At 40.5% G+C, this 27,980-nt stretch overlaps 1 protein-coding gene across 1 annotated transcript in view; it reads left to right on the top strand.

The window, feature by feature from the left end:
* The window catches only part of LOC106576259 (chemokine-like protein TAFA-2), a 50,553-nt gene extending 28,684 nt beyond the window's left edge, over positions 1 to 21,869 (top strand). Inside the window, exons 2-6 of the mRNA XM_082963922.1 lie at positions 5,829 to 5,932; positions 10,507 to 10,659; positions 15,387 to 15,511; positions 17,740 to 17,796; positions 20,602 to 21,869. Of these exons, the coding sequence (XP_082820048.1) occupies positions 5,830 to 5,932; positions 10,507 to 10,659; positions 15,387 to 15,511; positions 17,740 to 17,769 (411 nt within the window). The 5' untranslated portion in view covers position 5,829 and the 3' untranslated portion in view covers positions 17,770 to 17,796; positions 20,602 to 21,869. The remainder of the gene's footprint in view (positions 1 to 5,828; positions 5,933 to 10,506; positions 10,660 to 15,386; positions 15,512 to 17,739; positions 17,797 to 20,601) is intronic.
* The last annotated feature ends 6,111 nt before the right edge of the window (positions 21,870 to 27,980 follow it).

Raw genomic sequence — 27,980 nt, 5'->3', positions numbered from 1 at the left:
ATTACAGTATCATCATAGTCTCATCTCCTGTATGGCCTCTGTCTTTGATAATAGGGCCCTTATTTTTTTCCACTATGTAAATACAGATGTAGGATCTTAATTTGATCTCCCTGTTGCAGGAGAACTGTCCTGCAATACAGGAAATGTAAAATTTGTAATGTATTTGAGGTATAAAAATGTATGTATCAAGCCCCACAAAAATGTCCATTAATTATAATCCACATAATAATTCAAATGTCCTGTTTATTGCAGGATTATTTTCCTACTGTAGCAAACTGGCTCAAATTAAGATCCTACATCAGTAAGTCTTGATGAATAAATGTCTTCCCTTCCTGAGTTCTTTCCTCTTTACAGTATGTATGTAGGCCAAGGTCGATGGAGTCTTTTGTCCACATTATGAAAACTATTATAGACTGGTCCTTCTAGGCTGGGATATGAGTGACGTGTTATGCGACAAAATATTTGTAGGTTTAACAAACAGGACAGAATGATTTGACATGTATCCCGTTGATACAGTCTGTCTTCACAAGGGAATACAGCTTTTCCGCTATCTGTTCCCCTTGGCAAGCGTGGTCTTAGATTTCAGCCCCACTCTTAAATTATTGAATCTCAAGTTTCTTAAAAAGTAACCTAGTTATGCTATCCATCCCTGACAAAAGTTCTAAAACTTGCAGCAGCTTGACCCGTTGGCTGTGAGTACACTCCATCGCTCGTCTTTGTTCTTGTATCAGCCTGAATACACTTACTGATGCAAACACTCACTCTGGGTTGAAAGAAATCTTGGTATGTTGCCCTGTCTGTAGAGTGCCAGCATCTCGCTTTTACCTCAGGTCAGAATCCATCACTGTCTGTCCATGGGGAAGGCTGACCTACGACTATCTCCTCACCACAACGGCACAGGGGGAACTTATCAAAGTCTGTGAACACAACCTCGCTCTCCACAGATCAGCCAAGGAGCTCGGCAGAATCTAGTAATGATTTTGTGGAATAGGCTAACTTTCAGTGAAAGGCTGACCATAACCACATGCTGACCTAATGACCTGTTGGAACCACAGTGAGGACCAGCCTCGTAAGCAGTCCATCATAGCTTGTGGATAGGAATGAATCACATGGTCTTCATCCAATCACAGTTGGCCTATTTAGTAATACTATTCAGTCTAGCCAATAATTGTACTCCAGAGTATTTGGTGTTATGAGGCAAATACTCAGTTCACTGCTAGCAGTGGCAATGTTCTCATATCAAAACCGTGCATTATGACACAGTTTCATATATTTATGTAGAATATCCTGTCAAGGTATAGGGGGCAGTATTTTCGATTACCTAATACTCGGTCCCAGAGTCAAATATTTGCATATTATTAGTATATTTGGATAGAAATAACTCTGAAGTTTCTAAAACTGTTTGAATGATGTCTGTGAGTATAACAGAACTCATATGGCAGGCAAAAACAGGAAGTGGGAAATCTGATGCTTGTAGTCTTTTCAAGTCATTGCCTATCTAACACACAGTGACTTAGGGTTCATTTTGCACTTCCTAAGGCTTCCACTAGATGACAACAGTCTTTAGAACCTTCTTTCAGCCTTTTGCGGTGAACAGAGAGCGAACAAGAAGGCCGGGAAGTTGGTGACTCAGAAAATGACATGAGTTTAGTAGTGCGTGTTCTTGTGATGAGGTAGCTGTGTTCCATAACGTTTTTCAAGACTTTGGAATCGTCCGGTTGGAATATTATTGAAGTTTTAGGTTAAAAAGGCCCTAAAGATTGATGCTATACAACGCTTTACATGTTTCAACGAACGTAAATATAACTTTTTTTGACTTTTCGTCGTCAAATTTTCGGCGCGCTTCCTACATTTGGAGTAGCTTACTGAACGCGCAAACAACAAGGAGGTATTTGGACATAAATGATGGACTTTATTGAACAAAACAACATTTATTGTGGACCTGGGATTCCTGGAAGTGCCTTCTGATGAAGATCATCAAAGTGAATATTTATAATGCTATTTATGATTTTAGATGACTCCGAAATGGCGGGTATCTGTATTGTATGATGTATTTTTCTGAGCACCGTACTCCGATTATTGCAAAGTGTGCTTTCCCTGGCAAGCTTTTTTGAAATCTGTCACAGTGGTTGCATTCAGGAGATGTTTATCTATAATTCTTTGAATAACAGTTTAATATTTTATCAATGTTTATGATGAGTATTTTTGTAAATTGTTGTGCTGATTCACCGGCAGTTTTGGAGGAAAAATATTTTCTGAACATCATGCGCCAATGTAAAATGGGGTTTTTGGATATAAATATGTACTTTATCGAACAAAACATACATGTAGTGTGTAACATTGAGTCCTAGGAGTGTCATCTGAAAATCGCCAAAGGTTAGTGCTTAATTTTAGCTGTATTTATGGTTTTTGTGACCCCTCTCCTGCTTGGAAAATGGCTGTGGTTTTTCTTGTGTTGGCACTGTCCTAACATAATCTAACTTTATGCTTTCGCCGTAAAGCCTTTTTGAAATCGGACAATGTGGTTGGATTAAGGAGAGGTTTATCTTTTTAAAATTGTGTAAAATAGTTGTATATTTGAGAACTTTGAATTATGACATTTTGTTGTTTTGAATTTGGCGCTCAGATTTTTCACTGGCTGTTGAATAGTGTGAACTGTGGGTGGGACGGTAGCGTCCCATGTAGCCCTGAGAAGATATAGTAATTAACACGAATATGTGCAAAAACATAATTAGGTTACTAATTTGCATTAGTAATTGTTGGTTCTCAATGAAGACAAGTGTAATTGCTGGTCATTAAACAGTAACAGCATTTAACATACAACAACGGACTTTATGAAAACCTGCTAAATATAGATATTATTACATTAAAAAGGTAATAATGCGTATTTACATCTTATTAATGCAACATAATATAGCTTTTTATACCTTTATCATAATTTTATGAAATAAAAATACTACAATCAATTCCCTTATTTTTCATTGCATTCACTTCAGCTAATTTTACATATAGATCAGTTGTGCATGCATGTTTTTTCTGTGTGGGGAAACTCTTGGTGAAGTGGTCCTTCCATAGCCAATGCAACCGCTCCACTCTGCAAGGTCAAGTTGAGTCTTTTGAAAGCCTGCTCATTGGTCTGTAACTATTCAATTTGTTTCAGAGAGAGAAGAAGTCAATAGAATAGAATAGGAAGGGGCATACGAACAGAGTTCACAGGAAAGGGAAAATATTTCTTGCTTCATTCCGTTTTAAACTAATGCACTTTGTACTCTTGAAAGAAAATCAAATCTATACTCCATAGGCCATACATCAAACAACAGACCTTACTGCAACAGAGTTATAAAGGAGGTAAAGTCACATTCCAGATGAATTTGAACACAGATTTCAATTAAGGGAAACCACTGAGGTGGCACAAGTGAACAATACTATGTTCTTCTATTGAAACATTTTAATAGAGCTATTGTATCATTAATATCAGCACACACCCATAGAGTAGAGGCAAAAGAAGAAACTCATCCTCACAAACTATTTTAATTATACAGTACGTTTCTCTGTGGTTTATTACTGTTTGGTTTGTTTTTGCTCTCCTCTAAACTTTTGTGTGATATTCGTGTTTTGTGCCTGCAGCAATCAGTGGCATACGTTATGCATATTTCCTCTGGGTCTATTCTGTGACAAAAAGCCATGCATTAAACATGAAGTTGTATTTGAATAAAACACACAAATTAGAACTTGACGCTTGCACTTTGACACTATCTTAACTAGAAAATAAGTGTGAGTCTCCTCCTTTCTGTCTAAAACTACAGTACAATTAAAAATAGTAATTTCACACAATGGCGATGTGGAATATTTAGGTAACTCAAATCCCGCTGCTTGAAGCCCAGCGCACTATTTTTTTTTTTATTTTTTAATCTGCACCCTTACTTTCATAGTTTCCCATGAAATGAAAAGACTTTGCAAGAATACTAACAATGCACAAAATGGTTCTTTACTTCAGACTTGTGCTTTCTCAGAGAAACCCCTCATGTGAGGTAATGGTCTATGTGAGTGTTCAAGGAGGAGTGAACTTAGGAAGGGGATGAATAGTTTGCTAAATCAACACTTTCACTGATCCCACAATTTTTAACATTCAGTAAAGAAGGTGAAAATTGGGTTGTTGACTAGAAAGAGGCTAATAATGTCTTTGTTTGTGCTGTGCATGGCTGACTGTGTGATATACTGGCACAGCTATGCAGCGTCATAGTAACATCCACTTATTATGGGAGACGTGGAATGAACAGTATAATTTTACAAATCTTGTATTGAAAAATGGAATCTTGTGCGAGACCACCATGGCAGCTCAGTGCTATATTAGAATGGTCAGTCTTGTATCTGTTTTATCGATCGGCCATCTTTTAATCACTATTTCCGCACTCAAAGGCTGGGTCCCGTTTCATGATTGCAAAAATAAAAATGAACTACATGAATAATCTGATAATCCCTGTGAGAGATACACAATCTATATGTCAGTGATTGAGGCGGAGAAAGACAGGGGATGGTGAAAGAAAAGGGGTAAACGAAGCATGTCACTGTCTCTGCCTCGTGGCATCTGATACCTCGCCTCTTCCAGTAATTACCGCACCACTTGTGTCTTGTGTTTTGAAATTTGATCATTTCCTGTCAAGGATAGCAAGCAATGCCAAATGGTTTATGTATTCCATCCCCATCTCAACCACACTTCATTAGGGAGAAAATAGTGCAAGGCCCAGGGTAAGGCAGAAGGAATGGATTCATTCTGAGTTGAAGAACCTATGTTCCTCTCTCGTCTCCTCCCTGTGTGGAGCCACAGGCCTGTCAAGGCCTCTGCCCTGCTGAAATGGTGAGGGCCTGTGTGGGGGTGGCAGAGGGCCTCACCTGCTCTGAGTGGCCCTTTGGCTCCTGTCATAGAGAGAGAGGTAATTAGGAAATGTGGTAGAGACGGAGGTAAAGCAAGTGAATGAAACTGGAGATTTAAATAGAGAGAGAGATACACATATATATATATATATATCTCACATTTTATTTAACCAGGTAGGCCAGTTGAGAACAAGTTCTCATTTACAACTGCAACCTGGCCAAGATAAAGCAAAGCAGTGCGACAAAACAACAACACAGAGTTACACATAAACAAACGTATAGTCAACGCAATAGAAAAATCTATGTAGATGAGTAGGGAGGTAAGGCAATAAATAGGCCATGGAGGCGAAATAATTCCAATTTAGCATTAACACTGGAACGACAGATGTGCAGATGATGATGTGCAAGTAGAGAATAGAGATACTGGGGATGAGGGGATGGGCAGAAAAAGATAGAGGGAGATAATGAAGGAGAATGTAGACATGAGTAGTTGGCTAGTGTGTAGGCTTCCGGTGTGCAGAGGTTGGCCTGATGCCTGATGCAATTTAAAGCACATCTCCTACAACACTGGAGAAGACGCTACTAGATGGACGCTTGTTGTGCCTTTCTTGGAAGTGGATTTGAAAAGGCAGGAGCAGAATGAATGTGAACCACGGGACCTCCAATAGTCAAATGTCTTCCTCTTTTCGCACTGATCCAAATTAACACGATTGGTGAAAGTAAATGTCAGAAACCAACGGGACGATTTTCTTTCCCCTATCCAGTTGTTACAGATCAACGTTGATGAATAATAGCTATGTGGAGAGAGGAAGTCTCTTAAGACCACTGAGATGCAACTGCCATGTTTTGGATGACCTAAATGCCTAACGTGCGAGTTGCTGAAGTAGACAATGAGATGCTTGTGTAAGTGTAGCCGTGTATCTCTCTTCACCCTCTCTGTTTTTCTCTCGCAGGATGAGTGAGAGACACACACAGCAAGGAAGTAAAGGGGTTCTACTTCTAATGGTCTGCATGGTGACTCTGCTGGAGATGGCCAGACCAACAGAAGGTGTCAGAGGTAAGGACAGTACGGTACACCTGTAAGAAGGGGCGTGTTATGATGAGCGTCTGTTGGCTGTCATGGACAAAGTGGAGCATGCTCATTGCCTTTTTTTAAGTTCATTTTGGCAGATGCCTACCGTACGTGTACTGAGTGTACAAAACATTATGAACAGACTGACCAGGTGAATCCATATGAAAGCTATGATCCCTTATTGATGTCATTTGTTAAATCCACTTCAATCAGTGTAGATGAAGGGGAGAAGACAGGTTAAAGAAGGATTTTTATGCCTTGAGACAATTGAAACATGTATGTGTGTCATTTAGAGGGTGAATGGGCAAGACAGAATATTTAAGTGCCTTTGAACGGGGTATGGTAGTCTATTTTATTTAACAGTTGTTTAACTAGGCAAGTCAGTTAAGAACACATTCTTATTTACAATGATGACCTAGGAACAACGTGTGGCTCAGTTGGTAGAGCATGGTGTTTGCAACGCCAGGGTTGTGGGTTCGATTCCCACGGGGGACCAGTATGGAGAAAAAAATGTATGAAATGTATGCATTCACTACTGTAAGTCACTCTGGATAAGAGCGTCTTCTAAATTACTAAAATGTAAAATGTAGGAACAGTGGGTTAACTGCCTTGTTCAGGGGCAGAACGACAGATTTTTACCTTGTCAGCTTGGGGATTAGATCTAGCAACCTTTCAGTTACTGGTCCAATGCTGTAACCACTAGGCTACCTGCCGCACCGGTGCCAAGCGGACCGATGGAATGCTTTCGACACCTTGTAGAGTCCATGCCCCAACGAATTTAGGCTGTTCTGAGGGCAAAGGGGGATGCAACTCAATATTAGGAAGGTGTTCCTAATGTTTTGTACATTCATCCTGCTAGTTTAGATGATGTCTGATCTCTAAGTCTTCACATTAAAATAACTTTTTGTAGCCTATAGTATGCCTAGATGTTTTATCTTAGGTCCTGACGCACCTGATGTTCCATAGGTAAAGGATTGTGTGATAGGGTTTAAATGTGTGGAAGAGATGTAATTCAACATACTTCCCTTGTCTTGTTAAGACTGTTGATAAGCTGGGACACCACTAGAACATCACTAGAACCCAGTGAGATCAATTACGGCATCTCAGTAACATTACAACTATGGGGCAACTCAAATGTTTCAACCTCATTGGTTTCAACACTGGGAGCCTCACTGACAATCCACTGTCGCAGATAATTGGCAAGGTGATTCCGTAGACATGCAGGATGGCCATTCGTGGACATGACAGAAAATATTTAGCTTTCTTCTGTCTGTCGACCAATTAAAGTAGGGCATGGGCCTACAGCATGTGGCTTTTGATTGGCAGCGATCCTTACTCAAGGCGCTCATCATTTCTGCCGCAATTGGATCAGAATAATCTCGCACACGTTCAATTTCTATCTGATAGCTTCAGCAGCCCTCTAATTTCCCTCGGGTGTTATTTCTGTTGCTGTAAACCTGTTATCATTCCAGGGATGAAATCAATCCAGAACACATTCAAAGTCGAAAAAAAAGAATCTTCCCAGAGAACAAGAAAAAATGTAATTATACCATTGTAAAAAAGAACCACCCTAAGTAAATATTGTTGGTTTCGGCAAGCAAAGAAATAGATTTTCTAATGCACTTTGTGTCCTATTTGAGTGCTCGCAATACTTTTTTATTAGTGGCTTCTGTCAGCAAAAAGCTGCATAAATTTGTATATCTTCAAAAACTCTTCCCTCTTTTCGCTTTGACGTGTCGGCTTTAATTTGCTGAGATGTGCAGGAAGAGTGATCTGCCTCGCCTTCCGAGTTGCTCTCTCTGGTTCACCTTGTATTTGCCACTATATTGAGTTGTTTACACGGCCAAGGTGCAGTACTGGAGAGGCACAACAAGAACACTTGACCCTATTGGCACTCCTACCGGATACACAACCTTGGAATAAGATATCCAAGGACCTTTACAATCCTTATCACTACAATGATCCACTGTCCTTGTAAAGTCAGTGGAGGAATGCTTCTGATAATCTGTCTTTTTCCTTGTATTCCAAGTATTGATCCAATGGGAAAACACTGGACACATACAAATCGCACTGAGACTAAACATATAGCTTTAGTTTCTCCAATGGTTTGTCTAATTACTGTCATAGACCATTAGCGCATTGCAATAAAATGTACAATGAAGCATGGTCTCACTCCAAAGGTTTACGACCTATTCAGCATACTTAAAAACATTGAGAATGTCCTTATCCCCCCATTATACGGGAGCAATTCTATTTGAATTATAGGCAACCCAGAGCGAGTATCCTATTATGTCTGTAAGTGCATTTTATCTTCTTTGTAGATTTCCAGTGTTTGTTGGGAAATCAGTTGGCTGGTAACAGTGCAAATGGATTGCCAAAAAATAAACATTGTTCTTTTCCTCGAGCACAGTTCCCGACCATTTGGGAGTCCTATCTTTCTTTTTTTTCTGAAACAGCACAATCTATACTTCTTGGTCAGGAATAGATCAGCAATTGCATTACCCTCGGGAAAATACATTTTATTTCACTTCTTAATCTGATTTGTAGTGTGCCTTGAGGATTTAACTTCATTGACTGTCCACTTCAGTGGAGCCCTGCAATAAAAGGTATCTTATGAGAGAGAGAGAGGATGTGTTCACGACCAATTTACATGATCAAAATGATGACAAAACAGTCTTCTATCTATGGCCCAAGCTTTACGGACGTCAGATGCAGAACACCATAAGGATCAATGATTTGAAAAGCTATTTGCGCCACTGGCTGTCTTCACTTGCACTATTGCTATAATTACATATTCAGAATTGATTGAAGGTTAAAAAAAATCTAGACATTCTGTACTGTGCATCTGAGACCGGCTCGGCCAAAAGCCTCTCAAACAGAGAGAAATAATGACTATATACATTTTTTAAAGTGAATGTAATCATGAACTGTAGTGTTGGTACCACTTTCCTAACACGGACCAAAAGAATCAATTTGTAGTCAGTCAGTGCATAGCAATTACATGGGTCACCAGTTCTTTATCACCTTGGAATATGCTTTTCACCAGTGTATATACTCACTCACTCCTTTCCCATGCACCGGCCCAGCAGGGAAAGGCGCTTCTCTGGGATTCTGGGGAAAGACTCATTCCCAAGTACATAAACCTCTGTTTCATAGCAGGACAGCACAGTGGTCATACGACTAGAGCTCCACATCTACTCCAAAAAACTATTCCTCTCTGTGTGAAGCGTGGCGCTACTTTTACATAGAACTAAGCAACGCCGTCAAACGTATTTGTCTTTCATATCTTTTTTTTAATACGAGTAGAGTGCGAGTCAGACTCCCGCTACGTTCAAACGATTGCTCCTCAGTTATTTTGATGTATGAGCAGGGACAGGGGGGGGCAATAGCAGAAGCGCTATCAAAACTTGTGTATAATCAAAAAAGAGCTCCGCCTCCCTCCTTTTCACTTCCTGCTTGTCTTTTGATGTATAGGCCTATACCTAACACCTCTCGATAACATGGCACAACTACTCATCTGCTTGAACTCCTAACAGTTAGTTAGAGCAATAATACTCTTGTCTGCTACTGTGAGTTCATCAACCACTGCATTCAGTTTGATTTAAACCATTTGGGTACAAATGATAGATCGAAGCCATTGGAAACATTCAAATGTTATTCATTTGAGGTGTGATTTCTTCCACGTTGTGTCCCAGTGATGGTGTTGAGGGTGTTACTTGAGGTGTTGATGCAGCTGCAATGCAGTCCACTCGATACCCTACCTCCTCCTATGACATTTCTGCCTGATTGAAAAAAAGGAAAATAACATAAGGCATGCAAAAGCAATGTAATGAAATAAGCTTGGCTGGCTTCACTGGTATAAAGTACAGCAATCAGTGGGAAGGTTCCACAGCACTTTTCATTTGTTGTTTACCAAGTGAGCAATAACTGCCTCTGCAGAAGGACGGACTCCTCGTGAAAATGTCACATGTAATTAAAAGAGCAGGAAGCAGCACAGTCCCTAAATAATTCAGACAATGTAGCGTGAGCTGGAAATTGGCTCAAAATACTGCAGCAACTGCACCTTATTTTCTGTAGAACTTGTAAGAAACTACTGAGAAAGGGATTTTTCAATTGGTTTTTTGAATTGCAAAATAGCCTACTAATTCATTGGCTGATGCTTTCAGTTGCAAACTATTTTAAAGCTTAATCATAGTTATTCTGTACCTTCAGGGTTGTGGGTACCGCATAAGTATTAGGTAGCCTCCCTTATTAACAGGTATATGCCTCCAGTGTTCTGAATATGTGAACAGGCTGTTAGTCAACCTAATACAAAGTGAACTCTACAATGGACATATGGCCTACTTCATTGCCTGTTAAAAATTAACCCTTGATTGTAACTTTTTTTGCAGTCACACAGCATAAGTAATACAAAAGTATTTAGGTTATGGCTCTTTTTTTGTGCTACACTATGACATTAAGCTGAGTTTTAGGCTATGTGGAAGTACAATTGCGTTATTTTAGTTACTGAGTTATCAAGTGGCTAATTCTGATTTCATTCTGTTTTATGTTTTCTACAGTGCATCAAGTCAGAACCGGCACTTGTGAGGTTGTGGCTTTGCATCGATGCTGCAACAAGAACAAAATAGAAGAACGCTCCCAAACGGTTAAATGCTCCTGCTTCCCTGGACAAGTGGCCGGGACGACCAGAGCTGCCCCGTCTTGTGTAGATGGTACGTTCCAGCTGAATATTTAATGTGCTATCGATGTGTCATTTTTTTGCTGATGGTCTGTTCCACTCGGACTAATCTGAGGAGGTTAAACTGAGATCGTCATTAAATCTTTATATGGTGAGCTTGCACCATCTTCCTTAGTGAAACTGCTCTTAAGAATTGTTGTTAATTTTGTAACGCTTCAGACCACAAGGTGCTTAGTCATAGCCATCCACAGAGGCCTCATTTATACTTTGTTTTATTCTTAAACTTTACAATACACTTTACAAGTGTTAAACTGTAATTAAATGTGTTAAAGTGTTTACCAGAAGTGCTCCTGTGCCATATAGTCGTATCCTCAGGGGAAATTAGTTTGGTCTCCTGTTTTTCAACCTGCAATTCCTTACATTTAGTGGAGTCTGGTGCTTTACGACAACTCGGTACTGTCTCTGCCTTTTACAGTAATGGTCTTGCTGAATTGTACTCCTCCTCTAACTCCCTATAGTGCTGTAGAACCATGTGATCCTATTAGAATGAGCTGAACATGCCAAATACACTGCCTTCAGAAAGTATTCATACCCCTTGACTTTTGTGTTACAGCCCGAATTTAAAATGAATTTAATTTAGATTTTTTGTGTCACTGGCCTACACACAATACCCCATAATGTCAAAGCGGATTTATGTTTTTCCACATTTTTACAAATGAATAAAACATGAAAAGCTGAAATGTCTTCAGTTAATAAGTATTCAACCCCTTTGTTAATGCAAGCCTAAATAAGTTCAGGATTAAAATATGTGCTTAACAAGTAAAATAATAAGTTGCAAGGACTGTGTGCAATAATAGTGTTTAACATGATCTTTGAATGACTACCTCATCTCTGTAAGGTCCCTCAGTCGAGCAGTGAATTTCAAACATAGATTCAACCACAAAGACTACCTTTTCCAATGCCTCTCAAAAAAGGGCACCTATTGGTAAACGGATACAGAATAAAAATATTACAAAACATGCATCCTGTTTGCAACAAGGCACTAAAGTAATACTGCTAATAATGTGGCAAAGAAATTTACTTTATGTCCTGAATATAAAGCGTTATGTTTGGGGCAAATCCAACACAAACATCACTGAGTACCATTCTTCAAGCATGGTGGTGGCTGCATCATGTTACGGGTTTGCTTGTCACCCGCAAGGACTAGGGAGTTTTTTTAATGATAAGAAGTAACGGATTAGAGCTAAGCACAGGCAAAATCCTAGAGGAAAACCTGGTTAGTGGGAGACAAATTCAACTTTAAGCAGGATAATAACCTAAAACACAAGGCCAAATATACACTGGAGTTACTTACCAAGACAACATTGTATGTTCCTGAGTGGCCTAGTTACAGTTTTGACTTAAATTGTCTTCAAAATCTGTGGCAAGACTTTAAATCGGCTGTCTAGCAATGATCAACAGCCAACTTGACAGAGCATGAATCATTTTTTAAAGAATAATGTGTAAATACTGTATAATCCAGGTGTGCAAAGCTCTTAGACTTACCCAGAAACACTCACAGCTGTAATCGCTGCCAAAGGTGATTCTAATGTGTATTGACTCAAGGGGTGTGCATCACAAGAGGTTGGTGGCGCCTTAATTGGGGAGGACGGGCTCGTGGTAATGACTGGAGTGGAATACATCAATACACATGGTTTCCAGGTGTTTGGTGCCATGCCATTTGCTCCGTTCCGGCCATTATTATGAGCCGTTCTCCCCTCAGCAGCCTCCACTGGTGTGAATACGTTCTGAAGGCACTGTACCTATAGGATGTGAAAGTAGATGTTGTGAATCTCAGCGCCGTTTCAATGAGCGTTATCTTCAGTCACCCAGAAATGTGTTGTCTTTTCCCATCAGAACCCAATTTTACGCCTTCAATGCAACGTCGGGCCCAAGTCGGATTCTCCTCACGTTGATACCGTACGACTTAATCCTTAAATTACTGACAGATCAGGGGTGTAAGTGACTGCTCCTTGTTTTGGAGTAAATCTCATGTGTGGCAAGCAGGGAATGTGTTACCGTGAAATAAGTGTGAAATTAGATATATATTTGTTTCAGGGCGGCAGGTAGCCGTTAGAGTGGTTGGGGGGTTAGAGTGTTGGTCCTGTAACCAAAAGATTGCTAGTTCAAATCCCCGCGCTGACAATGTAAAAATCTGTTGTTCTGCCCCTGAACAAGGCAGTTAACCCACTGTTCCTAGGATGTCATTGTGAATAAGAGTGCTCTTGGCTTTCTAAAACAAATGTCTTCTATTCTCTTAACTGTTTTCTGGATTCATAAGAGGTTTTCAATGTACAGGATAAGAATTTGAATACTGACCATCGTTATATAGGCCGACTGCTGTATTAATGATGAAATCAATGTACATTTGCATGTGAACTGTAGATTTAAGTGCTTCAAAGTTGCCAGTAGAAAGAAATGTACTTGATTTGCATATCTAGATTTTTTTTTAAACATTTAATTTAACCTTTATTTAACTAGGCAAGTCAGTTAAGAACAAATTCTTATTTACAATGATGGCCTACCCTGGCCAAACCCTAACCTGGACGACGCTGGAATTATTATGCGCCGCCCTATGGGACTCCCAATCACGGCCGGTTGTGGTACAGACTGGAATCGAACCAGGGTCTGTAGTGACGCCTCTAGCACTGAGATGCAGTGCCTTAGACCGCTGCGACACTCAGGAGCCCCCATGGTAAATGTGCTTCTTCTGAAGCATAAAGCTGACTGCTGCATCATGTTTCCTTTCATTGCATTAAATCATACAGCCTCTGAACCACATTCAAGGTTTAGCTACACTTCAACAGGCCTCACTGCAAAGTCAACTCAGCTTTACATATCCACTGTCTTGTTGGTATGAATGATTCGGGAGACCGACGCAGGAATGCGTAATGTTTTTTTTTATTTCACTGAAATTACGGTGTGCCGTGTAAAGGTATGGGGACAAAGACCAAACAAACACGTAACAAAACACAGGGTAGAAACACAAAACAAAAGAGCGAGGAGTACTTCGAATAAATAACACAAGCACACAATGATTAACACACGGGTTAATCATCTGCACAATCCACAATGGCACGAAAGCCCAAAACACACAGCACAGGTACACACACGCACCAACGAACATAGTAACAATAATCGACAGCCCAATGGAAACCAAAGGGCACACTCATACAAGTACTAATCAGTGGGAATAGGGGACAGGTGTGAGTAATGACAGTTCCGGAGGGATCCGTGACATCCACAAGGCTGACGTTTTGACCACAGAATAGTGAATTCACAGCCCTCCCAGTTGTGCTTAGCTCACATTATATTTGCTGCATTCCTTGTGCACCTGGTATCATATTCAAAAGCTCACAGGTTAATTTGCAAGGCTCCAAACCTGTTCCCTTGTATTGCACAGTGAACGTAGGTGATTAACAGTGCTGTGTATCAGAATGTTAAGACTGATGTCTCATTGTTCCATAAAGCTTTCTATCCATGTACAGTATCATGATACTAGGTCTACGCGAAGTGAGAAGGGAACACACGTTTCTGCTTTGAAATCAATAGAAAGTACACAGCAATCGCTATGCTTTCTAAGGGAAGGGGACAATTTGAAACCCTCACATTTTCGAAAAAGGCACTTGAAGTTGACTTACATCTATGCAATGTCAGTCCCAGAACATCACTTAACCACACTAATGTGGCAGTCAGACCACCAACCAGGCAGAAAGAGCTGCCTCAATTTGGGATTGAAAAGCAGTTCACACCCCTAGTCTGGCACCAGATGCGTTTAACCTATTCGATGACATTTGAGTATTGACATTCTCAGCAAATTAAAGTGCTGTGCCAATGGCGCCCAGTTTAAAGTGCTCCACGGGTGATCTCTGAAAAATGATCAGCACTTAACCTTTTTTAATTATGTTTTTTATACGTCCAGGGATTACCTGAGCTCTCATCTCAGTTTGAGCCTGATCACCTCCTCAAAGCCTTGTTTAAGTGTTTATAATGTATCCTGTTCCAACAGTTTGGTTGGACGTCAAACCGTTTGATACAGCCAACGTTGTACAATTACTGTCACTTCTAAAGGTGCTTTACACAATATTGCTGTTATAATCATGCCTGTAGGATACAAATAAGTTTATCTTAATGTATCCACCCTCTGTTTATGATGGTTTGGCTCTCATTAAATTCAATACAACTACCTCATGGTGTTTTGTAGTGACGGGGGAAAAAAATCGATAGTTACATTTCACAACATTCTTTTTTTGCCAATATTATATCAATATTTGACTCGAGGTATTGATTTGTAAAAAAAAAATAGGTAGGTAACGTAAGCGTTAGCTAGCTCTAGTCGGCTGTACCTGCGCCATAACGCTGCTATTTTTCATCCTCTAGCTTGTTTTCCATTTTCCTTTTAAATAGTGAGCCAACATGTTTTCAGCACTTTTATTTCCCTGACTAATCAAAACTAATTTTCTCATGGCTCTCTCTTGTCTCTCTGCAGCAGACGTATGGTGAGAAATATGTTTGGAACATCAAATCGCAATACATATAGAATCGTGAGAATCGCAATGCATATCGTATCGGCACCTAAGTACCGTGATAATATTGTATTTTGAGATCCCTGGCAATTCCCAGCCCTAGTGTTTTGTAAAACAAGGAAAATGTCTGTTCCTGTATGTCTCCCTAGTATCTCTCAAAGCTGCTCATTATAACGAGGCCTCTGTTCTCCCGTAGCCTCTATAGTGGAGCAGAAGTGGTGGTGTCAGATGCATCCATGTCTGGATGGGGAGGAGTGTAAAGTCCTCCCAGATCTAAAGGGATGGAGCTGCGCCACGGGGAACAAGATAAAGACTACCAAGGTAAGGGTCCTCGTAATCAACACATTGCACTTTAGACAGTGGCAACAAGCCATCGAATTTAATTTCAGCTGAACAGTCGTGGCCAAAAGTTTTGAGAATGACACAAATAAACATTTTCACAAAGTCTGCTGCCTCAGTTTGTATGATGGCAATTTGCATATACTCCAGAATGTTATGAAGAGTGATCAGATGAATTGCAATTAATTGCAAAGTCCCTCTTTGCCATGCAAATGAACTGAATCCCCAAAAAACATTTCCACTGCATTTCAGCCCTGCCACAAAAGGACCAGCTGACATCATGTCAGTGATTCTCTCGTTAACACAGGTGTGAGTATTGATGAGGACAAGGCTGGAGATCACTCTGTCATGCTGACTGAGTTTGAATAACAGACTGGAAGCGTCAAAAGGAGGGTAGTGCTTGGAATCATTGTTCTTCCTCTGTCAGCCATGGTTACCTGCAAGGAAACACGTGCCATCATCATTGCTTTGCATAAAAATGGCTTCACAGGCAAGGATATTGCTGCCAGTAAGATTGCACCTAAATCAACCATTTTATCTGCTCATCAAGAACTTCAAGCAGAGCGGTTCAATTGTTGTGAAGAAGGCTTCAGGGTGCCCAAGAAAGTCCAGCAAGCGCCAGGACCGTCTCCTAAAGTTGATTCAGCTGCGGGATCGGGGCACCACCAGTACAGAGCTTGCTCAGGAATGGCAACAGGCATTTGTGAGTGCATCTGCACGCACAGTGAGGCGAAGACTTTTGGAGGATGGCCTGCTGTCAAGAAGGGCAGCAAAGAAGCCACTTCTCTTCAGGAAAAACATCAGGGACAGACTGATATTCTGCAAAAGGTACAGGGATTGGACTGCTGAGGACTGGGGTAAAGTCATTTTCTCTGCTGAATCCCCGTTCCGATTGTTTGGGGCATCCCAAACCAACAGTAACGCGTCCTGAGACCATTCATGTGTGGGGTTGCTTCTCAGCCAAGGGAGTGGGCTCACTCACAATTTTGCCTAAGAACACAGCCATGAATAAAGAACGGTACCAACACATCCTCCGAGAGCAACTTCTCCCAACCATCCAGGAACAGTTTGGTGACGAACAATGCCTTTTTCCAGCATGATGGAGCACCTTGCCATAAGGCAAAGTGATAACTAAGTGGCTCGGGGAACAAAACCATCAATATTTTGGGTCCATGGCCAGGAAACTCCCCAGACCTTAATCCCATTGAGAACTTGTGGTCAATCCTCAAGAGGGTGGGTGGACAAACAAAAACCCACAAATTCTGACAAACTCCAAGCATTGAATATGCAAGAATGGGCTGTCATCAGTCAGGATGTGGCCCATAAGTTAATTGACAGCATGCCACAGGGTGGATTGCAGAGGTCTTGAAAAAGAACGGTCAACGCGGCAAATATTGACTCTTTGCGTCAACGTCATGTAATTGTCAATAAAAGCCTTTGACACTTATGAAATGCTTGTAATTATACTTCAGTATTCCATAGTAACATCTGACAAAAATTTCTAAAGACATTGAAGCAGCAAACTTTGTGGAAATTAATATTTGTCATTCTCAAAACCTTTGGCCACGACTGTACAGTGTACCAACATAGTAGGTGTCATAGTAGTCCTCATAGTAGCCAAGTACAGTCAACTTCAGTTTAAAAAGACAGACCTATATGTTTCTCAACCTATTGACCTTGCCTATTTGTATCATTTGGTCAAGGTCAAACGGTTTAGTCTAAAATTACAGCACTCTGCCATGCCATTGCTAAAACTGTCTAATGATTGAAGTCACTACTGGGACCCTGGGGGCCTATCTGAGGGGCCGACATGTCTCCTTAGCACTATCAGAGCCATTTTGAGGACCGAAACGTGCAAATTACTCACTCCAATTACTTGCTTTTAACGCAGTAACCCGATGCCCATATCCTTCCCTGGGTTATGACGACCCCTAGACTTGAGTTCTGCCTCCTTCCATGTACTTAATTATTTAAACTGGCCACACCACACCACACCTGTCTGGAGCCTGTAATTATCGATCCAGGGATTAGTCGGGACCTCAAAATGGAATGGGGTTTATTTGGTGGACAGTGTTGCTGCAGCAGTATTGATGGATTGATCAACCATAATAACCTCACCCACATGTTAATTTCGCTTGGGATGAAATTTAAAACTCATCTCTTCACTTCCTCTTTTTCCCCTGTCTTTGTTAACACGGAACGCCGGAAAGATCTCATCAGACAGGGATCAGCTCTGGTAACCCTTGATGCCACGGAACCGAATCAAGGTGATGTAATCTTGTAAGATGAATTTGATTGAATTGGACCAATATCAACGTTAATCTTCATTGTTTTCTGAATTCAGACTATAGCCTTTAATGCAAGCATTGAATATTACAGTTTAAACATTATCTGTATCCTACTGTGTCAAGTGCTGGTGAGAAACAGCAAACAAACCATTTCTATTGGTTTGAACATTTGCTTAATGAGGAAATAAGATTTACACCATGCTCCTTAATTGTACTTATTAGGATGCAAGTAATGACTATTCATGGATCATTTATGGTTTTAACTGATAAATTCAACAAAACAGCTGGAGAGTGTTCTAATTGCTTTACCTGCCATCCAAGATACTTCAACATCTTTTGGAAGATGGAAAATACATTGCTTTCCCATAATGTGATTATGCCATCTCAATAAAATTGCCTTACATTTAAATGGAAGCATATTTCCATCTACTCGCTAATGTGCTTCCCTGCTACGGGCAAAACCTATTGAGAATGCAGGAGGCAGGAGAATGATTATCTAGCATAACATGTCCAAATAACCCATTTAGCCATTATAGATTGGAAAATGATAATTGTACAGTGAATAATGAGCCGAGCCAGGTTGGGTATTTTTCTGTTACAGATTTCATGAGTCACCCGTTGACCCATGCAGCTATAGGTGTCACGGTTGTCATATGAATGAGACCAAGGCGCAGCGTGTGTATCGTTCCACATCTTTATTCATCTGTGAAACTATGCAAGACGTACAATAAACTAATAAACAAAAACAACAAACTGTGACGAAGAGGTGCAACAACAACTCAAAATAATCACCCACAAAACCTAGTGGGAAAAACAACAACTTAAATATGATCCCCAATTAGAGAGAACGATGACCAGCTGCCTCTAATTGGGAATCATACAAAAACCCCTACATAGAAAAAAGAAACTAGAACCAACATAGAAAAAAAGAAACTAGACAAAACCCCACAGTCACGCCCTGACCTACTCTACCATAGAAAAATACAAGTTCTCAATGGTCAGGACGTGACAATAGGCCTGTTTTGCTCATTGTTTTCACTCAGCCTTAGGTTTAACACAATGTATGTGATTGAATTTGATTCAGAAAGAGATTGAGTTAAATGTTTTGAAGGCAGCCTGAAAAACCTTCAGAAGGTGCCACATTCCTATTTAATTCCTCCTGTCTTCTGTTGATGATGATCTCAGTCGATGCATTCATTTTCCCCTTCTGCGACTACTGAGATGCCGTTAGATCTGTCTCATGTAGGCTCCTTTATCTGCTGACAAAAACCGGTGCCTGCTCTTTGTCTTTGTAGCATGGAATTATTCTCAAATTAGTACCACATTAATCACAGTGACAGCTCGGAAATGTAAATGGCTCGTTGAGGGAGAGAATTTATTGCAATATGAACGACAAGAAGGCGCTCTCTCCTTACCCATATGCAAAGTGGCGTAGTGCTAACCTAAATATCTGTGGAATTTACTGAGAGTGTGTTTGATATGATTATGAGAGATTTTTTTAATATGAAGTTAGGCGATGCCTGGGGGTTGTCACAGAATTTTTTTCCCCACTATATTTTAAGCTAATTTATTCACAGACAGAGAATACAGTGTATTCGGACAAATTAAAACGGGCCTGTCCACAGTCAAATAGCTGATTGGTGAATTAGCAAAATGAGTCTGTCAAAGGTGCCTGTTTTCTTTGCAAAGTTCAGCAGTAAAAATGTAGCTTGACAACTCCCGTGGCAGCTTCCGTCAGCTGTCAGACTGGCATAGTCTGTAGACAGTCTGCTGGAATCGATAGTGGAACGTAGTTATGAAGGTGTTATGGGTGTTCCTCGCAAGGCACGTTTCTTAAGCCCTTTCCGGAATGTACTTTTGCTCGAGCCGAGGAGCTGTCAGTCAGAGCCGGAGCTTCATGACGGGCAATTTAATCTTGTGAAGGGTCCGAAGTGCTGAGAGTATCTGACAGCATTAAACTAGGGGAGGGAGAAAATCTCAGTCTGTACGGTAAGGCAAATTCTATCCACACAAGTCCTTTATCAAGATAAAAACACCATCCCTGTCAGGATAGGCCAGAATCTGATATGGAAGGTGGAACAGGAAAAATTTGAACGACAACTTAGCCTAAACTGCATAACATATTCTCTGTTTCAATTTTCTTCAAGGAATTTCCTCCCCCTGAGTGTAGCCTACCACTACAAATCATTTCCCAGCACGGATGGGGAAAGGCATTTAGTTGGAAAAGCACATTTTTATCCAGGGGAAATCACTTGTGCCTTTCAAATCTTGATTTAGTATTATGCTTATCATTATTGTTTTACCCCTATCTGGAAAAAGAAGTAGACAAAATCATGTGTGACTTGTGCAGTCAGTGTGACAGAGGTAATTTCAGTGGCTGCGAACGCTAATGAGTTTGCTTTGTTTGTTGACCACTGTGAGTGGAGACGCTAATATCGCCTGATAGCTTTTCTTTGCTCACTTTATTGCCTTTTCTCATTAAAACTAGCAAAGAAAACCAACCACCTAATTCATACAAGATTAGGTCATGAGATTAAGAATTGTAAACTTAAAAAAAAAAGTAATTTCATAATGTAGGCAGATGAACCGTAAACTTTCGATGCAAAAGGCCTTGCACCAAATTACCTCAAGTTCTTCTGGGAAAAGTAGAAGATAGAAGCTGACTCTGTAGTCACTAAGGACTGAATGTGAGAACACTGGTTTTGGTTGTATTGCACATACTGTATTAATTGTGAGATGGAATCAGGATGGTCTGATGTTCATGGAAATGTGTTTGTGTTACAGGTTGATCAATAAATGTTACTGGGTCTTTACCTGTGGAATACCATCATGGACTCAAGAACATTGCAGCGACCCTTTTTGTAAATAGAGACTCCCTCTATTGGAGACTATACTATGAATCTTCTGGAAGACTTACAAGCACAGGGTAACAAAGGACATCTGGATGAGAAGAGAAGAGTGGACACTACTAAATGATTGCTCAGTAGAGGGGACCTATATTTTGAAAAGCCCAGACATGACTATCACCACATTGGGCATCAGGATGTCTTTTTATTCTCTAACATTGTTCTGCTTATAGTGGATTACAATGGGGAATTTTGTCTAAACATTATTTGTAAAGTGATAGTTTTTCTAAGGGAAATAGTTTTTTCCCCCTTAGAATGCATTGTGCATCATTACTGTGCATCATTACTGTAACAGAGTATCATCAATATCAAGAATGTCCCCCATGAATATTAGGGACGAGTCAAATTCGATCCAGTTTTTAACAATCAAATGATGGTCAGAAAATGGGAAGAAGAAATATAAAATTGGTGAACCTTATTGTATTGAGCCAATCATTGAACATGCAGGGTGATTTTCAAAGATGCACAAAAAAGGCACAAGGTACTGGAATTGGCGTATTTAAAAAAAATGGGTGGCCATTCTTATGGGTGGCCATTCTTATGGGTGGCCATTCTCGATAGTGCTGCGTGCAGGGAACATGGCTTATTCAAAAGTGAGTTTCAACCAATGGCAAGTGAGAGAATGTGATGTATCCAAGGAGAAATACATGTATACTGATGTATAGGGCAGACTACAATGTAGCACCAAAACTGAATACTGAAGTTCATGTTTGATTTGCATGTTTTATTCCAAGGGTATTATCTTTCATTTGGGGCACTAGGTACATACTTTTGAAAACGTACACATTTAATGAATGTGGTGCGCAAATGAGTTACTCCTAGTGTGCTTAGCGTTTGCTTAGGTTCTTTTGAAAATCATCCTGTCAACTGCCAGTGGATCCAGTTAGTTTGTTTATGTTGCACAATGCCTGGGCTCAGATTCGAATGTCCATGTAAAGTTTATGTTAATGTATGCAAGCTAAAATGCATTCATTCTACAATACTGGCTATAGTCCATGGGGTTGGTAGGGGCCGGTTAAGTGTTAAGTGCTTTTTAAAATTAATTTCTGATTCGCTGATAACTTTTCAACAGGTATCTCTGACGCTTCCTTCATCTGTGCAAGTGCTAACATCTTCGAATAATAAACTGTGGTAGTCTTAACTTAACACTTGTCATGTGACCCTTAACCTCCTCAGGTGTAGGAAGAAGAAACCAGAGATTGACTCTTAGCTATGCTTCACACAGTGTAGGCTACAGTATGAAGCTGATCAGGCTTCATAATGATTATGCATCAGCCCTTAGATTATCTCTAGTGTGGAATGGAACATTGATTCCTTTCAGAGTCCTCTTTATGTGCTATGCCACAACACATAGTGTACAAAAAACAAATACGTGTACACACACACACACACACACAGTCTTGTACAGCTAACCAATTCAGTCACATTCAAAATCCTACTTTCCCTAACCCCTAAACCTAACTCTAACCCTAACCTGTACTCTTACCCTTAACTCTAGCCTTAACCCAAAAACCTAACCTTAACCCTAAACCTAACCCTGACCATAAAACTAACCCTAGCTCCTAACCCTAATTTTAACCTTAACTAATTCTAACCTTAACCCTAAACCCCCAAGAAATAGCATTTCACCTTGTGGGGATGAACAAAATGTCCCCAGTTGGTCCAATTTTTGTTTGTTGACTATTTTTGTGGGGACTTCTGGTCCCAACTAGAATAGTTTAAACACGTACACACACACACACTTTGAAAATGTAAATGTAAAGATTTTCTGAGCCATGATTAAAGATAAAAACATAGCAAACTACAAATCCTAAATTGGTACTGTATGGGGCATTTTCAACCATTATGAATGCAAAGCCCACAAACTCAAAGTCAATCCCACTCAACTAGAACACACCTTTTCAAATGCTCCCCCCTAAAGAATACCATTGTTTGCTTTTCATGGGCAGACAAACAATGATGTCACCAGAGTAAATACATCACACCGAGAGAGGAGCTAATGCAATCTAGGGGTTATTGAGTTCCAAGAACATGACAGCCAGGAGAGAAAATACCTTCATAAAATCACAACTGAAAAGGCATGGAACTGCGATAAAAATACCAGTAAATGAATGTCGTACTGGCATAATGTCAACATAATAATAATAATAATAATAATAATAATAATGCTTTTCTTGAAGCTCTTAAAATGTGTATTTCCAGTGCAGTAATTCTATGGGTGTATAGTTGCTTTGGGGCAATATAATATAGAAAAACAGCCTGTTCACTTAGATTGTCAGTTGTATGGAAAGGACTAGGCTCAAGACAGTAAGCTACTTATTTTGTTTTCTTAGGTCATGGCAATATGGATTCATTACTGTACTCTAGTCTTCTTGACGAAGGTATGATGTACAGTAAGCTTCAAGAAGGTGCCTCATGTTTATATAGTTCATTTGGCACCTCTTCAGATTTTCATGGACACATGTTTTAGTCTTGTACAATCCTTGTACGATTGACTCATATCATCTCCCAGCAGCCTCAATGTCCTCTCTTACTGAACCACTGAGGTTTCTTTGCAACGCACCGCTTCCAACGATGTCAAACACCACCGTCTTGAATGACATGGCTTCCCAAGCCTGCTAACGCACTCCCACTCTGCTGCACCGATCGTCTGTTTCATGTTTTGCGGAGTCCTCTTAGACGAGCAAGTGCTTCCTTTAAACACAGGGCTTCACCTTCGATTACAAAGGGCGCCCCATTCGGAACAACACATGTTCTCCACCATCAGAAGGCCATGACACCCCGCAAGCCTCAGAGCGTTAAAACAGGTTGACATTTTAACACCCCTCACAGATTCTCCACCGCTTTCTGACACGTCTCAATGCTGTGATGGGGGAGGTGGTGGAGTTAGCAATGAAAGAGACAACAGTGAGCAGAACTTAGTCTCGCCCTCTCGCTTCTTGATTCAAATGAGGTAAAGGCATTTGTCTCCTTTTTTCCACTGCTGCCATTACAAGTGCACATCAAAGGAAACTCGTTCCTCTCACTATATGCTGTATAGTTTCATAATCTTATGTGGGTTTTGTAATTAAATGCTCCGCCAGGGGAATGGAGCTTGTCGATTCTCTGGGAAAGGAAAATTTCATTAAAGAAGCTCAGTGTAAAACATTGGTGATGCTATCGCTGGCTTTGTACTTATTTCATTTGATAGTTTTGCATAACAAAAGGACTTGTCAGGATTACATGTTGGAAAAAGTATAGATATGGAATGAATCGTACTAATCATTTTAAGACGGGGAATGTTGATAGCCTATAGATTTTTATCCTTGGAGATATGTTTCAGCGTGGACTTGGAGAAGAGACAACATTTGGGTAGATTAATTGGTCGATTATGAACTTTTTGGATAACGCATTTAGCCAGACAATTTCTTATTTCCTTCACTAGACAATTCATAGTATTTCATTTGACAGTAGGTGTAGTGACTAGTCAACAGCATGTGTGGAGAACCAGCAAAAGGACACCATTTCCTGTTCCTAATAATTACCGGCCGAGCACAGTTTCTCTGGACCCCCCCCCCCCCCGCAAAGTGTTGTAGTCTTCGCTGAGAAATAGGCAAGTTAGATGCATGACAACTGTCTCACCTACTACCCCATGTAGATTGGACAACACAAACAATTCACTTGCTACGTGTGGAAATAAAAAAAGCAGGGTTACTGTCAAATTTTTTGGGGGGTATTTTTTTCAAATAAAATGTAGACATAGGTTTAAGATGACGGGTGCATGGGCCTCCAGAGTTAGTGCCTTGCGGGGCTGCAGGGGTTTCTGCTACGCCAGGGCTAATAATAAGAGCTCCCAGCTAAGCACAGCTCTAGGATCAGCAGTGCACCTGCACTTTAAGCACAAAAATCAGCTTTTATATTGATGCATTCTGTAGACCCACGTCCTAATACACTAATTGCTAATGGTCCCTACAACCTGCATGTTGGACAACCTTCTGCCAGTAGAACATTTTATCCTACTCATCAATTTCACTATTGCAGCCTGGGCCCACCAAGATGCACGAAGACATTTTACAAAGCCAAACTTCAAATTGCCCTCCTCTGACCTGTTCTATTGAAGCAGCTCCCTGACGGACTGAACGAGTCATAGCCTGTGATTTTTTTCTTCTGCTTCTTAGCTGCTAATGATGATCACCTGTTTGGTCCCCTTTCTTTCTCAAACGCTTTAAAATGAGCTGATATTAACAGGTCATGGGAATCATAACGCTGCAACATGGTGTCCTCCAATAGGAAACATTTAAAGCCTGAACGCGAAGCTCTAAACAGTCACATTGTGGTAGGACTGATGGTCAGATTGGCTGATAATTGTACAGTTTTCATGTTCTCTACGTCAGTCCAAGGTGTACCAGTTTTGTTGTGCACAGCCAGCAGCCAGAACCCTCATTAAATCTTAATCACGCATAGGCACGCACACACACACACACACACACACACACACACACACACACACATACAGATGTTTGATCTTAATTTGACCAGTATTGTTGCAGCTAAATAATACTGCAGCAAAAGGATTTTAACGTTTAGTCCATAATGTTGCTTGATAGGTGGTTAGGCTATTAGCTTGCCAAAATGTGGCTACATGAAAAGTGCAATAATGTTAATTTAACCGTTTTTTAGTGCGGGTTTTCAGTAAGATTATGATAAATTGTGAAGCTTATCTGCATTTCCTGCAGCACAGAAAAATTCTCAGCAACAAGAGTGATCAAATTAAGATCCTGTACACACACATACACAAACGATATACACACAACCTCTATCAGAGGACCCATGATTTTTCTTTCTAAGCTCCTATTCTACTGATGATGGTGAGATCAAAGATCAACATGAGGCATTCGTCATCATCAAACGGCACTCCCAAATGCATCTGTGGTTTCACTAGAAGGGTGAGATACCACACGTTTGTGTGTACATGTATTTGTATGAGATAGAGAGAGAGAGATTTTTTTTTTTACTGTTGTATTTATGAGGTTGTAAGTATTTGAAGTTGGTTTGGGGGTAAAAAATACATTATTGCTCAAGGCAGCAGACCACAGTACTCACAAAATAACCAATAATGAATGTGATTTACTGTCTATTATAAACTGGGTGGTTTCGAGCCCTGAATACTGATTGGCTGACAACCGTGGTATATCGGGTATGACAAAACAGTTATTTTTACTGCTCTAATTACGTTGGTAATGTCACAAGTGTAGAGAGGAGTAGGCAGGAGGCAGTCGCAGGTTTAGAACTACTGAGTTTATTTAAGCACTATATATTTAAAAGCGGAACAAAACCCAAAGTACTCAGGAAATAGTGGGATCAATTCCTCTCAGGAAAACAAGCAACATTTACAATGACCGACAAAGACAAATGACAGAGGGAGTATATATACAGTGATAGAGTTGGGGATTGGAACCAGGTGTGTTTAATGATAACGGGACATGTCCGGGGTTGATGAGTGAAGGGCGTTTGCCAGCTGCAGGTTCGGCAGCAGCTGAGCTGTACAGGAGGAGGAGACAAATATACCACAGCTAAGGGCTGTATCCAGGCACTCCGCGTTGCGTCGTGCTAAGAACAGCTCTTAGCCGTGGTGTATTGGTGATATACCACACCTCCTCGGGCCACTTTGGAATGGGGGGATGGGGGAGGATCAGGAAATGACTGAGCCGAAATTTTGGATAATGTTACAACATAGTTAAATGTGTCCTGTCTATCTCAGCCCAATTTCAACAGTGAGAGAGCGAGACACTAATTAAGACCATGGCGGATCATGCTGGGCCGGCTCATTCCCCCGAGCTCACCGGAACATTGTTCATATAACACAGTGAGGGAACACACTGGTAAAACACAGGAAGCTGAGGAGATTCATTCCAGTGATAGATTAAATACTCCCCCCCCCCCCTTCTCATATGCCTTGCCTCTGTGTCAAAGTACAGGCTTGGCTGTGCTCTCCATTTCATCAGTGCACTCTCTAATCAAACGCCTAGGGAGGTCTGCAAAGTTATCATCCGCTCGGCTGATACCACTGTACTTCCATAACCGTAAGTGGATAGGATTAGTGAACATGATAACGTGTTATGGTTAAATTGGAAGCTCTCTCTCCAGTTGTCATGGCAAGATAGGATGCCCTTGCCATATTTGTATGTTGGAATTTTGATCCCACTGGGCACAGACGTCAGTTCAACGTCTAGTTTTGGTTTACATTTGACTGAGTTGTCAACTAATGTGAATTCAATGTGAAATCAACAAAAAATGGTATTTAGGTTGAAAGTTGGTTGAAAAATAGATATGGCCTTAAGTTGATGACTTTTTGCAAATCCAATCAGTTTGTAGTTAGAGGAGCAGTCAGTCAATTATTTTGGGGTAAAACACCAAAATTGATTAGCAATAGAAACCTGCGTAGGTGCTAACTTACTAAGCCAAAATAAATGTATTAAAAAGCATCACATTATTCTGGTGTGAGCACGAGAAATCAACAACAAAAATAAATGTATACAATAGAAATCTGGCCATCTGGCATAGGATAATGTTTTGGGGAGAAAAGACATTTAACAAAGCCATCTCTGCATTGTCTGTCATACGCCGGACATTCCCCGCTTTATTAATGTGTTGAAAATGGATTCATTCCTTGTGAAAGGGGTGGTAAATTAGGTGTTGGCTCGCAGTTCAACCAATTGTAAATATATAAAGCAAACAAATGATGTTTTGGATGAGCCGGTGACCCTCCCTATCACTGTCATCAAGCAGAATATATACCTGTCTAACAACGCATCCAATGGAGGAGAAGCAGACACGACAACGGCTGCCACAGTGATTTGCACTGCTATTGTATCGCCCATTGTTGTGTTATGAATTTATCATTTGCGGGAACCCTGCATTGAATACCGGCCTTGCAACAACAATGGTGAAAAGAGATTGACAATAACCAATTTAAAACGAGTAAAATAGCAGGGTTTTCAATGAAAGCAGGCCATTTCAATAACTGTCACATTTCTGGTAGAACATCAGAAAAAGCGAGTAGTGTCTTTGTTGGGTTTGTCAGGTTCTTTGTTTTCTGACCTGTTTCTTTATCTGCATGATGAAAGCATGGTATGAAGGCATGCCGTTAAATCTATGATCAAGGCCTGGTGGCCAAGTTGTTTTGTGGTATTGTTAGATGAGTCTGTCGCTAATGAATTATGGTGAATCATAATCAAATATTTGTTTTACGACTGCCCTTTTTTTTTTACCTGTTCA

The sequence above is a fragment of the Salmo salar genome, chromosome 17 (genome assembly GCF_965601325.2).
Source record: "Salmo salar chromosome 17, fSalSal1, whole genome shotgun sequence".
NCBI lineage: Eukaryota > Metazoa > Chordata > Actinopteri > Salmoniformes > Salmonidae > Salmo > Salmo salar.
Note: the sequence above shows the minus strand (reverse complement) of the source record. Positions and strands in the feature narration are given on the sequence as shown.